This window comes from Lactuca sativa, chromosome 1 (assembly GCF_002870075.4).
Source record: "Lactuca sativa cultivar Salinas chromosome 1, Lsat_Salinas_v11, whole genome shotgun sequence".
Classification (NCBI taxonomy): domain Eukaryota; kingdom Viridiplantae; phylum Streptophyta; class Magnoliopsida; order Asterales; family Asteraceae; genus Lactuca; species Lactuca sativa.
Genome location: NC_056623.2, coordinates 70,802,449 through 70,817,098, shown reverse-complemented (window position 1 = coordinate 70,817,098; position 14,650 = coordinate 70,802,449). Strand labels below are relative to the sequence as shown.

At 37.5% G+C, this 14,650-nt stretch overlaps 1 protein-coding gene across 2 annotated transcripts; it reads right to left on the bottom strand.

Moving 5' to 3' along the window:
* Positions 1-413: 413 nt before the first annotated feature.
* Positions 414-3,551, bottom strand: LOC111916623 (E3 ubiquitin-protein ligase RHF2A). 2 transcript variants are annotated; one of them, XM_023912290.3, is made up of 8 exons: positions 3,286-3,551; positions 2,725-2,880; positions 2,570-2,616; positions 2,432-2,494; positions 2,202-2,310; positions 1,801-2,111; positions 988-1,095; positions 414-914 (listed from the first exon to the last, which is right to left on the bottom strand). In XM_023912290.3, exons 1-8 carry the CDS (start codon positions 3,289-3,291, stop codon positions 668-670), a joined length of 1,047 nt encoding a protein of 348 aa, XP_023768058.1. In that variant the 5' UTR covers positions 3,292-3,551; the 3' UTR covers positions 414-667. The 2 variants fall into 2 exon arrangements, with proteins under 2 accessions (XP_023768058.1, XP_023768059.1); XM_023912291.3 differs by having other exon boundaries at positions 2,725-2,862; positions 3,286-3,550.
* Between the last annotated feature and the right edge of the window lie 11,099 nt (positions 3,552-14,650).

Sequence of the window (14,650 nt, the reverse complement as noted above, 5' to 3'; positions counted from 1 at the left end):
GAAATACTAAAAAGTTTTTAGAATCCTATGATATGAATGGGAAATTCTAATAACCTGATGATTATTAAACCACCAGTGATGGACAACTGTCAATCTGGTCGGCATATAAGAATGATTGTATTCCATCTCAATGAGAGTGTCATGATTCAAAAAACATGTAGTTGATGTTGAAGGAAGGGGCATACGATCAAGAGAGGATTACGACACACAACGTTATAACTGTGTCGAATGTCATTTACTAGTTGTATAGAGACTTTTATGCATTACTTTATCTTTAGGTATATTTAAATGGGCCCTCGATCTATATAAATATTATATTTGTAATAATCCATTAAAAAAAAGAACTCATTCAATTTAGAATGAGATTGTTGTAACAATCACAATCTTCAAGTACTCTTGAATCAAGAATGAGATTGACCCAATATCATGATCTCTCCATAGTAATGGTATAGCAAATAATTCAACACAAACCCTCCAAACAAAACAATCATGTAATTAACGTATGCTGTCCATACCAAATCTATGTTTCTATATGAAGGGTTTTTTTTTTTTTTTTTTTTCACAAGCAGATAGAAAAAGAAAGTTGTGAAATATTAAACCATGTGTTAAAAAGCCACTTTTGCAGATAACTGATGAAATCTTTGATTGGTCAAATGAGTTGAACATATTAGTTTGAAGCAGCATTTGGACCGGTAGCAGGGGTATTATTGTCATTAGATGCTGGATCATGATTATGATCATGATCTTGTCTATTATCTTCATGGGTTTCCAGGAACTCCATCCTTTGGGACACATTTTCAATTTCAGCATTCACTTCTCTCCTGTCTTCTGAACCAATGTTTGACATGGATGGACTCTTGTTGAAAAGCCTATCCTTCAACTCTCGTGTACTCTTTGATAGTGATTCCTTATATCTTCAGGAAAAAAAAATTAATCTACTTTTTTCAAATTAACAATTAAAAAATAAGCTTTTTAGCAAATCCTAACCTCATTGAAATTGCATTAAATCTTGATTTCCATGAATTTGTAACTGTTTGGAACTCTGAAGGACCAGCTTGATCTTGATCAGGAAGAGATAATTGACTGCTTGGGCTTCTGTAGAAAAACCAAATGATTCAGTCAGGAAATACAATTTGATTTCCAAGAAAATCAAAAAGATCATAACATCATAGTTAATATAAAAATTAATGGAAAATCTGATCATAAATCCTACAACAAATAGTAACATTCAGCCATTTAGGTGCCAACTATATAATTAAAAAAAACATATCAGGTTTGACCTCAAAAGTCAAAAGTGTACACTTTCCAATAAACCCATAAGAAAAGTCGAGAAATACTCATCCCACTTCATACATGTAGGTTCCCAATGAAGAAAGATCAAGACTTTGTAAATATCCAATTAAGAAAGATCAAAACTTTGTAAATACCCAACTAAGAAAGATCAAAACTTTGTAAATACTCAAAAAAAAAAGATCAATTTTGTAAATACCCAATGAAGAAAGATCAGAACTTTGAAAATACCCAATGAAGAAAGATCACAACTTAGTGAATAACCGATGAAAGAAAATCAAAACATTCTAAAATCTTAATACCCAAATTAGAAAGGTCAAGAAATATTTATGCCACTTCATACATGTATCGATGCAAATACCCAATGAAGAAAGATCAAAATTTTCTAAATACCCAATTAAAAAAATCAACACTTTCTAAATACCCAATTAAGAAAAAGCTAACAACTATCCATACCACTTCATACATGCACATACCCAAAGAAGAAAGATTAATCTTTTCTGTAAATACCTATGTATAACTGAGGTCCCTTGTTGACTATTGGATATGTTAGCTGTTTCTGAAGTTGACCTAAGTGGAACAGATGGGCTAGCTGAAGTGACACCAACAGGTTCACCTTCCACTCCACCTGGATCAGTGGCAGATGAAGGTGCATTAGGGTTAGCAGAGAAAACCAAGAACTGTGGTTGACCATGACCCGTTGACCGGTTTCTTGACCCCTCCCTTCTACTCACATGGTGGGTCCTCCCCATGGCGGCAGCAGCCGCTAAATGCCGGATAATTCGATCCTCAAGTTCACCCTCATTAACACCAACCGGTAACTGAAATAGAAACACAAATGTTAAATAATTCATGTTAACAAAAAAAAAACGTCTTTTTAAAAATTATCTTAGAAATGATGGATGACAAACATGTTGTAGTTCAAAATCCCCGAGAGTGGGATGATGAAATATTGTTGAAGTTCTTGCAGGCTTGAACCTGATGCGTCTTTCCTGTTCTACTGCCTCTAATAACTCTTGACTGCACATTCATGTTAACCAGTGACATGTCAGCATTTTCACAATCAGGATGGGACCCACAAAACAGAGTAAACACTAAACAGATAGTAATCAAATGTAAATTACAAGAATTGGACAATCACCTGGTAGGATCCTTGAGGGTGATGGCTTGCCAACACATTGGACAGTTTGAGCTTCTTTGGCACCTATAAAAAAGATATTGAATCAGTTTTTTTTTAACTCATAGGGTATGCAAAATATGGATATATTTCAGGCCTTACCATTCAAGAATGCACTGAAGATGGAACTCATGCTTGCATCCAGTCACCTGCAACAAATGGAAAGTTTAATTTTGCCAAAAATGGTGTAGTTTAAGAGCTTCTAAAGTAGAAAAAAAATCCAATGGCATAAATGTAGTAAGTATAAAATTAAGTACCGTGCCAGGATCACTATCACAGAAAGCCTCAAGGCAAATGCTACAAGAATCATCACAAGCTTCTTGAATTCCTCCTTCCACAAAAGCTGCAGCTGATGTCAGATGACTATCGTTCTTGCCCTCCTCCTTTTCCGAAACCTTAGACATTACAAAACCCTAGATATAACATGAAGAAGAGAAGACACCAAAACGAAGTTTACAAAGTATGATCGAATTTGTTTAACTCGTCGTTAAAACCCTGAATTCAATTTCACAAAACTAAATATCAAAACCCTAGACTTTTCTTCCCTAAAACCACCATCAAGACTGCAGACTAAGGTGATTCCCTGAAATTGCCCACAAATTTCTTTCCGTATAACTCAAAGACTTCAATTTCTAGTACCGATCACCACAAACTCGTAATAACAGATGTATCATATAAGTAATCAAATATGAGAACCCTAGAAGATAAACAGCTCAACCCATAAGGTGTAAAAACAAAGGTTAAATATCAAAAACCCTAATCAAATTCCTATCGCTTAGCACATAGATCAGCTTATTGTGATAGAGGAATCGATTTACCTCCATGGGAATAGACGTGATATTCGAAAAAAGGGGATCAAGAACTTTAAGAACCTCTCATGAAAATTGAAGATCAAATTCGTAGGATTTTCCCTTCTTGCAAAGGGAAAATTAGTATCCAGATATCATCGTGATGGTTCTTAAACCACCGAATTGTGATGAGACATAAAACAGAGAGAGAATGATGGCGTGTTGAGGAAAGCGATGGAGAATCGAATTCAGTGAAACTACTTCGCTTTTGGATGTTTTAACAAAAATGTTCCACCATTTTATCTTTTATTCAATTTCTTTTAACTACTAAAGTTCAACCGTTGCAAAATGAAGAGGTCGACGGGTTGGAAAATGGATCGAAAAAGTTGCCGGCAGATTTGATTGACCCGAAATATTTCTTATGTAGTTGGAAAATGGATTAAATGATTAATAGGTTAATGTATTTTTTATTTTATACTACTTTAACTTATATTTGGAAAATGGATTAAATGATTAATAGGTTAATGTATTTTTTATTTTATACTACTTTAACTTATATTTGTTGTTTATTTTTTATTTTTGAAATATTTGTCCTTTAACCTTAGACTTTAAATATTTTTGTTTTGAAATATAATATTTGATGTAAAATATATAATTGGATTGTGTTTTAAATATTTTTTTTCATAGTTATAAGTCTCATCAAGTAATTTATAATACAAATAAAAATACTTAAGGTAAATTTTAAAAAAAATATATTTTAAAAGTTAAAATTGGATAATAAATATGAGACTAGAGAGTATATATTTAGTTATTGATTTTTTTTTTTATATTTTACCATGTAACTTATTTTTTGTTCATATTTAATCTTTATAACTAAGGATGAGAAAAACCGAACCCAAAAACCAAAAAACCAACAAAGCCAAAACTGTAATAAAAAACGACGGTGTTGGTTTGGTTTTTTAAAAAACCGAAATATTGGTTTTGGTTTTATAAAATGTAAAAATCAAGAAAAACCGAACCAAACCGAATTTTGTGAAATATATATATTCTGCAAATTTTATGTGTGTGTGTGTGTATATATATATATATATATGTGTGTGTGTGTGTGTGTGTGTGTGTGTGTGTGTATTCGATGGATTTAAAACACAAAAGGAAGTATGGTATAATGGTTAAGGCACTGTTGTAGCCTTCTTGAGGTCTCAAAGGAATCATCTTTCTACATTCCTAAATGAATCATTTTTCTACATTCTCGAAAGAATTACATATCATTATTGTCGAAGGAATCACATATCTCTATTCCCTAAGGAATTACAATTCTATATGCTCATATTCTTTCATGTGAATGTTATGGTTGTCCCAAAGTCTTTCATGCTACTTGGCACATAAACAATCTATCATCTCATTTCATTAAGAAATCTTTTACTATCAATTTAGTACTCAATTCATTAAGTACTAGAACTAAGCATTCATCTACTAACTTGTATGTATTTAACATAATAACACTAACATCTAATCATGCATTCATACTCATTTATAGATTATAAATCATATAATCATACTCTATTGATAGTTATAACTCACATTGTTAGTTAGTGAAAACTAACTACCATCAGATCCAAATCTTCAATTGATGCACTTGTTTCCCTTGATTCTATCCATCTCCAAACAATCTCATGCCTTCAAAAATTGCTCCCGCAAAGCTTTAGATCAAACCTTGTGAAATGAGTTCGAGAAAAGGGGTTTAACATAGGGATGAGCAAAAGAACCGAACCGGGAACCGGCTTTGGCCAAAATCAAGAACCGACCCGCCCGACGATTCTACCGGTTCCCGGTTCCTACCGGTTTTTGTCGTGTCTTCAAATGTTGGAACCGGTCCTCAAAAAATAGCATCATACGATTCCGGTTTTTGCCGGTTCTTCCAGTTCCGGTTATATCGGTTCCGGTTCCCGGTTCCAAAAATCCACAAAAATAACGTCCCGGTCCCGGCCCGACCGGTTCCATCGGGTTCCGGTTCCGGTACCGGTTCCGGCCGGTTTCCCGGTCCATATGCTCATCCCTAGTTTAACATATTAAATATTTGTTCTAGAAACATCATTGCGTCGTGCTGATTGCACTTCACAAATGCCAACTTTAACCATTTTTCATTCCAACTTCAAACAATCATAACTTCTTCGTTTTAAACCCGTTTTATGTAACATCCCAAAAAGGCCAACAAATTTTTCATTTTAAATCATTAAATCCATACAAACATTTGTTCCAAAGCCAATAAGGGTAAAATATATATTTCAAACATCAGAGTAAAATAAATAAAATCAATGCGGAAAATCCATCAGGGGATGTTGTGCAGTCAAGTCGGGCTCTTTCCTCTGGAACTAGGAGTACCTGAAAATGTTTAAACTAGCACATAAGCACAAAGCTTAGTGAGTTCTCCAAAATACCACATACCATACATATCAATGGGTCCAACCCGCATCTTGAGCCCAACTCATAATAACATGACCACCCCCACATATCAATGGGGCCAACCCATCATACAAATGGGCCCAACCCAACATAGTAATGGGCCTAACCCAACATGCAAATAGGCATAGCCTAACACATAATGCAAGAGTCATAAAGACAACTAGCATCATATAGAGTATAGTGAGAAAAATCACTTGTCTCACGAAATCGGTTAAACCACATCTAAATGCCCCGCAACAGACGCTACAACACTTTTATCAGAACATACAAGGTCCAATCTTAGTCTACACAGTAAATCCAGAAATCTTGACCAAAAGCCAACCCAGGTCAATAAGTTAACGGTCAAAGTCAAAGTTAATAGCTAATAATACCAACAGTTGACCCTCACGCTCTGACCAATCCTTGGTCACAACATGAGGACACACTCATCCCGATTCCAATTCGTCTCTCCCTAACTCATCCACTCAGTCATGGACAACTCAATCAACAAGAATCACAACGTGAACCCTCCTTGGTCACGTCGTGAGCACAACAGGACAATATAGTCGCAGAATCCTCCCTGGTCACGTCGTGACCGCAGTCTAAAGCACCAACTTAATAATTTGAGTCATTAATCCATTAATTTTTCAACTCCCACTTTCCAAAAAGCTAATAGGGAATCCAAAGGTTCATTAAAATGTCAAATTTTATGGACATGCATGTCCTCTACCCCACCTAGGTCAAAAACCAAGAAAATGATCCAAAACTCAAGCAAGGCTTCCAATACACAACCGATTTCCAAATCTAAACCATAAAACACTAAAAAGGATTCAAGGATCCATAAAGTTCCTAACTTTATGGAAACCCATCACTCAAACTTGTTCAAAGTTGAAGATTAAGGGACAAGAAGTTAGATCTAGCAACCTAGAAGCATAAAGTTTGAATCTTGGACACTTACAAAGGTCTAGAATTTTCATAAGAAAATGATGATGAGGTTTCCTTGTTGGATCAACACTCTATAACACCTTCTTCTTTTTCTTCAAGCTACCAAAAGCACCAAAATGAGCCAAGAATCCCCAAGAGAGGCTAGGGTTAGGGTTTTCTGAGCTTAAGGGTGATGGGGGCTGATAATGAACCCTAAAACCGAGTTTATGAGGTTTAAATATGAAAGAAACACTAAAAGATCATGGGATTGCGATGCAGCGTTCCTCACGTCGTGACCACCTATGTGTCACGTCGTGACCACAGTCTAGAAATACGTTATTCAAGTGAATATATTCTTCATCTTATCTCCGTTTTTGTAACGCCCGTGTTTATGGGCTTGCCATTTTTAGCAATGTAATAGTCTAGGTTAACCTTTGTAACCCAATTTGAAATAATAAGAATGTATTATTTGTGAATTATGTGTTTATTTTCTTAATTATTATAATTAAATGAATTAAGAATAAAATGAGCGTCAAAATTTAAGTGTAAAATAAACTCTATATCTTTGCATAAAGTTGTAGTGGCCGAAACGAGGTTTCCAAATATATATAGAACGCTCAAATCTGACTTCGTATGAGGAAGTTATGATTTTCTGAAGTTTCGACTTGGCAGTATGCAGCCCGAATACTCGATTTGAGATCGAGCGGTTTTTAGCCGAAACAATCTAAACGAGAATCGAAGATCTCATTGTTAGTAGCGAAACGATGAAAAGTTAGGCGAGAACGGACTTCAGACAAAGAAGTTATGAATTTATAACGAAGTTTTTCTGTCCCGGCCTTCTAAAAATAAATAATAAAAATAAAAGTCAAAATTAGCCGATGGAGTCTAAATGAAAGTTGTAAAGTATGGTCTGACCTACGCGTGGATATAAAGAACGTCAAAAACGGTGCTCGTATGCGAAAGTTACGCAATTTAGAAGTTTGACGAGTCAAATTACGCCGAGCGTAATTTGAGTACGCCCAACGTACTCAGAGGGATGCAACTTGTCTGAACAATACTTGAGTGCCACCAATTGACGCATGCAGTGACGTCAAAGTACGCCCAGCGTAACCAAGTTACGCCCAGCGTACTGAGTACGCCAAGCGTAAATTGAAATTACGCCCAGCGTAATACCAGACCCAGCAGCCTATAAATAGAAACCGAGATTAGCCATTTTCTCTTGTTCAAACTCTTTCTTCTCTCTAGTTTTTGCCTCGATTTGCGTGCCAATCATATCCCGAAGCCCCAGTATTATTCCCGAGCCCCGAAGCAAGTTCCGAAGCCCCGAGAATCCCGAGAAGTGAGATTTCCGAGCCGAAGCCCTGCCCGCGAGGAGCCCGATTTTTGTGAAGATCTTCTAGATCTCCCGAAGAATACTACTTTTGCAAGCCGTAGTGTTGCCCGATCATCTTCTGATCAAGTGAGTGTGTAGTCATTTTCTTCTAACACATTATTATGAAGTATTTTATACGAAATACGTGTTACGTGTATACTTTGTTGATTATATGTGTGAATGTATATTCACTTTCTTCTATCTCATAGATCTGATTTATTCTCTATGAAATACGTGTTATGTGTGTATGCCTCATCTGTTATGTGGAAAAATGTATTGATCGAGCATGCTATACAGGTTTTAAACTTTGTATAAAAATGTATATTTTTATCTACTAATATGTTGGGTAGAACATGGGTAGATAATTGGTGTGTAATAAACAGATGAGAGGTCTCGATGTTGTTGGTGTTATTCTAGTCATTCAGCAGAGTATGGATGACGACCACGGACTATTCTAGACAGTCCTGTGGAACACTAGCAGGCTCATAACCTGTAGGTGTTGTGAACGACGTGTTCACCGGTGTACTCTATCCCCCTCATGGTTGCCTTTAGAATATTTATTGCCAAGGATGCCCCTTTGCAGTAATGTCCGTCCCGATGAAAATCCTAGATTAGATCCCTTATAATAGATGTTGTTTTAGGGACGTAAAGTGAGGAAAACAGGAATAGGTAATCGGGTTATTGTTGATTGTAACGCCCGGGTTTCAGGGCTAAGCATTTTTGTCAATGTAATAGTCTAGGTCAACTCTTGTAACTCTTTTTGAAGTAATAAAGATGAAATATTTGAGTATTATGTGAATTATGTGTGTTTATGTGTTTATTATTTAATTATAAGTGTATAATTAATAAATAATAAAAATAAGCGTCAAAATTAAAGTGTGAGATAAGCCCGATATCTCTACATAAAGTTGTAGACTATGTCTCAAGGTTTCCGTACGTATAAAGAACGCCGAAATCCGAGTTATAACGAAGAAGTTATGGCCCGTCGAAGTTTTACGGCAAAACCGGCACGACACCGGGAAGCGTAAATAGTGAATTTACGATAGAGCGAGATTTATCCTTAGCAATCTAAACAAAAGTTGTAGAATATGTTAAACTAAGAGCGTCGATAAAAAGAACGCCCAAATCTGACTTTGTATGAGGAAGTTATGATTTTTCTAAGATTCGGCTTAGCAGTGCACGACCCGAAACTCGAATTTTAGTTCGAGCGGTTTTTGGCCTACGCGACCTAAATGAGAGTTGAAGATCTCATTAATAGGAACTCAACGGTAAAAAGATGGACGAAAACAGAGTTCGTATGAAGGAGTTACGAATTCTTTGCAGTCATTTAACAGTCTAAAGGCCTCCTACTGTTAAATTTGAGATCGGTCGAGAATTAGCCGACGGAGTCTAAATGAAAGTTGTAGATCTTGATTTTACCTACGCGTGGATATAAAGAACTTCGAAAACGGAGCTCGTATGCGAGAGTTATGATTTTTCTAAGTTCGAAGGCTGACACGCGATAGGGGGTGACGTGGCACCACCAGAATTGGACACGTGGCACCACCAGAAGGCCACCACATGCACCAACTCGGCGAGTCATGACTCAGACTCGGCGAGTCCATCAGATTTCTCCCCTATAAATAGAGGTGCCGGGTTCCCTCATTTTCTCACCCCTCAACCTTCTTCTTTCTCTCTCTATACTCTCTCTCTAAGCTCCTTAAGCCCCCTAAAAGCCTAGGTAAACCCCCTAGCACCTGAAGGAAGCCCCAAGGCTCCCGGAGTTCCGAGAAAAGAGCCTTTCGGCTCGGGAACATTGCTCCAGCGAAGCCCGGTTTTCGAGAAAACCCGCTGTAAGTGAGCTACGCCTACCCTAACTTTAGTTTAGCTTATGTTTTAATATAGGAATGTTATTAGGTCCTTAAAATAATTATTTGGGCTATTATTATGAGTTATATCGAGTATTATTAACGCTTAATAATACTCGGACTAATTAATTTGTCGCGGTTATCGTTAAACTAAACCCTAGTGGTATCGATACTAGGTTTTATCGAAGGAATATCGTTTTGAGAGTATCGAAGCGCTGTCCGAGTGCTGAGTCACCACCTAATCAGGTGAGTGCATAGTTACTTTCAGCTTACACATAGATATGAAGTATTTTATATAAATTACGTGCTATGTGTGCATATTATCTGAATACTTGCTATCTATGCTGGATGAACATTGTTATACATGTTTTCAATGATTGAAAAACTGTATATGTATTTTATATCTACGAAAATGTTGGGGTAAAACATGGGTAGATGTAATAGCTGATGTGTGATAAAATGATGAGAGGCCTCGATGTTGATGTTGTTGTTTCTGTCATCTAGCGGAGTATGGATGACGGCCACAGACTCTTCTAGACAGTCCAGTGGAACACTAGCAGGCTCGCAACCTGTAGGTGTTTGTGAACGATGTGTTCACCGGTGTAATCCATCCCCCACATGGTTGCTTTTAAGACATTTATTGCTGAGGAATCCCCTTTGCAGTAGTGTCCGTCCCGATGATAATCCTTAGGCTAGGTCCCTTATGATAGGTGTTTAGGGACGTAAAGTGAGGATAACGGGAACGGGTAATCGGGTTATTGTTGATTGATGAAATTAATAAACTTATTTATTGTGGGTTGAAAACCCTATGTGCTCACCAGGCTCCCAAGCCTGACCCACTCAGTTTTATGTATTACAGGTAGTGGCGCATGAGCATAGATGTGATGTTTTGGACGAGGGATTATGGATATAGGCCTGTAGATATGAAATAATGTAGTAAGGCTTATATTGTACTGTTTATGCTTTTGATCTGTACGAACATGACATCCCGAGTCTTTTAATGAAATACATTTCTATGGAAATGCTTTTGATAAATCTTTATCATATTTTTGTTTTGGGACAAATTCCGCAACACTTTCATTTAAAATGTAACTCTGATTTTTAAACAAAGCATAAAGAAATCGGTCTTTTCTGGCCGTGATTTTGGGGATGTCACATTGATTGTTGAATTAAATATAATTATTTATTGTGGGTTGAAAACCCTATATGCTCACCAGGCTCCCAAGCCTGAGCCACTTAGTTTACTTGTATTACAGGAAGTGGCGCAAGGGCATAAGATGGATGAATCATCAAGTTGTTTTGTTTACGAGTCTGCATATGTATATATTGTTGAATGACTTGTAATGTTATCGTTTATGCTTTATGGTCTGTATCGGAACATGACATCCCGATTTGATTATGAAATGAAATTATATTTCTTTATGAAATGTTTTGATAAAAGATCTATTTTATCATGTTTTGTTTTTGGGAACAAATTCCGCATCTCTTTTAAAATCAAAAGGATTTACTCTGAAAATGTTTAAAAAGCATAAATGAAACCGGTCTTTTCTGGCCGAGATTTTGGGGATGTCACAGTTTTCTATAAATCTTATATCCATACGAGGTGGTGATGAGTTCTGTAATGCCTGAAATCTTGAGGAGAAATTGTTGATAATAAAGATTATTTTGAGTTGGACACGACGTATTGGAGGGACCAACATGGCGTGTTTAGGGTGGAATTAAGAATCGCGGGGATTAAATGAACCAACACGGTGTGTTGAGGTGCCTCAACTCGGCGTGTTGGCATTTGGGAAGGAAACCCTAATTTTTAAGGTGTTGCATCCTATTTAAAGACTTTAAGTTCCTTTGGGTGGCGTCTTTATGTAACGCCTGGATCCTAGTATGTATTTTAAATCAAATTTGTCATTTTTGCAAAGGGACTCGACGAGTTGGTGGCCCCAAACTCGTCGAGTAGGAATGGAATTTGGAAGCGGGACTTGAAGTCTACTCGACGTGTTGAGAGCCTCAACTCGACGAATAGGGCTGCCAGAGTGAAACCCTAATTTTCAAGATTTTCACCCTATTTAAGCACTTTAACCTCCAAAGGGTGGCCTCGTTTGCAACCTCCATCACCTCAAAGTCTAGCCACGAAACCCTACTCCACCTTTGAGTGTTTTTGAGCCATCGTTGTGTGTTCTTGGTGATTTTGAAGCTTGAGGAGGAGAGAAACTTAGGGATTCAAGAGGAAGCCAGTAGATCCGAAAGTTGAGCTGCATTTCTGACTCATTTAAGGTATAAAGTTGATACCTTGGCTTTCCTTTCCTTAGATCTTCATTTAGGGTTGTATTTTGTTACTTTTGTGCCATATTGAAGTCATTTTCGGGATTTGAGTATATCATGTGGTTTTGACTTCAGATCTAGACACTCATGAGCTTATGAGGCTTAAAGTTGCCAGCTTTATCAAGCCTTGGCCCTTCCCCATGCCCTAGATCCCTTATATAGCTTAGTTTTGGTGTTTCTAACTTCATGGCACCATGCTTGGACATAAAGTTAGCAACTTTACATGGTAACTTAGTCCAAGGGGACTAGATTCATGGTTTGGAAGCATTGAACCCGAATGGAAACAATTGAATGGGTTTAGACTATGGGGGGACTCAACGAGTTGTTCATACAACTCGGCGAGTTGGGTAGTGGTCCCCCAACCTTTTCTGTTACTGGTCAAACTCGTCGAGTCTAGGAGATGACTTAACGAGTTGGACATAGGTTATGGGTTTTGGAAGATTGAAGAACTCGACGAGTTCAAGGAGGAACTCGGCGAGTTGTGAGTGAAATGTCCTGATTTTGTTATGAAGAGGAACTCGACGAGTTCATAAAAGAACTCGACGAGTTGGATCGAGATTTCCAGGGTTTTATGGATCATGGAACTCGACGAGTTGATGGACCAACTCGGCGATTTGAGTCAACCAGGTTGTTGACTTTGACCTGGATGTTGACTTTAACAAGGATGTTGACTCTGACTTTGACCATTGACCAGAGTTGACCCTTAAAGGGGTTATAAGTATGAAAGGGTAATTAAAGGAGATTTTTATGTGTAGGAGTTTGAGAGGAGTTAATCCTAGAGCCGAAGACAGTTCAACTGCTACACGACATTTGAGGTGAGTTACCTTCCAATAGAAGTGGGTCGAAGGCACCAATGTCGGTCCACTAATAAGAGTTATAGTATAGATGATTGTCTTTGTGATAATTATCTGGTATGTCACTATCTGTTACGCTTTATGTGCTAGTATGCTATGATATTATGTGATAGTGGTAGGAGGGGTAAGATAGACCCCAGTACCGGTCGATAGGGCCGAAGGGGTATGCCAACACTCGGATAAGCTTAACAATATATGACTTATGTGTTTATGAGCTAGAATGTTGTATGGTAGAAGTAAGAGGTGAAATAGTCCCCGGTACCGGTCGAAAGGACCGAAGGGGTAGTCCAACACCCTGATATGCTTGGCAGTTACCTGTTGAAAGAGACCGAAGGGGTAGTCCAGTACCCGTATATGTTAGACAATATGATTATTGTATGGTAGGTGGTATGATGGGGACACTCACTAAGCTTTGTGCTTACAATTTCAGTTTTTGTTTCAGGTCCTTCTTCTTCGAAGGGAAAGGAGCCGGCACGATAGCAGCGCATCGCACACACGATTTTCCACACTGTGATGTTCTTGGGATTTTGTACCCTGACATTATTATATTATGACACGTTTTGAGACATATGACTTATGGGTTTTTATGATATGAGATAACTTCATGTTGTTTTTAATAATCCGTTTTATGAATTATTAAATTAAAAATGAAATTTTTGGTCTTAAATTTTGGGATGTTACACCTTATCAGCCTCCATTGTTATCAAAACCATAAAAACGAGTTGTAGCCTCCATTGTCAAGCATTTGAGCCTTGGAAGGAAGTTTGGTGTTCATTTTGTGTATTGAGAAGGAGTTAGAAGATTTTGAAGTTGCTAATCTTGGAGAAGGAAGTCTTGGATCCAGAATCACTAACTATTTTGTAAGGAGTTTGAGGTATCAAGCTCTTATCTTGATGGCTTGATGCTTAGATCTCTCTTTTGGGTTAAATGGTTATATTTTAGCCATGGATTGGATGGATGATGGGATTAGAGCGCCCCAAAGCCTTATTCTTCCAAATCTGGGTTTTCATGGTCTCTTCTGGCATAAAGGTGCCAACTTTATGGATTTAAGGGCTTCATGCATTCATTAAGTCCCTTATTAATCCATTCTTGAGCTTTTGAACTTCTCCTAGGCATGCATGAAAAAGTTGGCAACTTTACATGGTTTTCCAGCTCTAGAGTGTCATATCTGCATTTTGGGGCTTTGTCTTTGAAGATTAAGTGCTTAATGGTTAAGCTCTCACTCTTTTAAGTCTAGGGTATGTGTTTGGACCCATTTCGGTGGTTCCTAAGGATAAAGTTGGAAACTTCACCCTTATAGATCTCATTTTGGTCGAGATCTAAGCTTTGGAGCTCTTGGATTTGATGAAGGCAGCTTAATGTATTAAGTTGTTGGGTCATGGGTGAACTCGGCGAGTTTGTTGTTCAACTCTGCGTGTTGGCTTGGTTTTTCCCGGTTTCAAGTTGATGGAGAAACACGGTGATTTTGTTTGTCAACTCGGTGTGTTGGGTCAACATGGATTGTTAATCTTGACTTTGACTTTTGTCTTGGACCAAGTTTGTCCTAAGGGGGTACTCGAGGTAACCTAAATTGTACTAAGGAAATTATGGGCTTAGAATAATGTCCATATGGGGTTGGTCCTAATTTGGAAAATTGG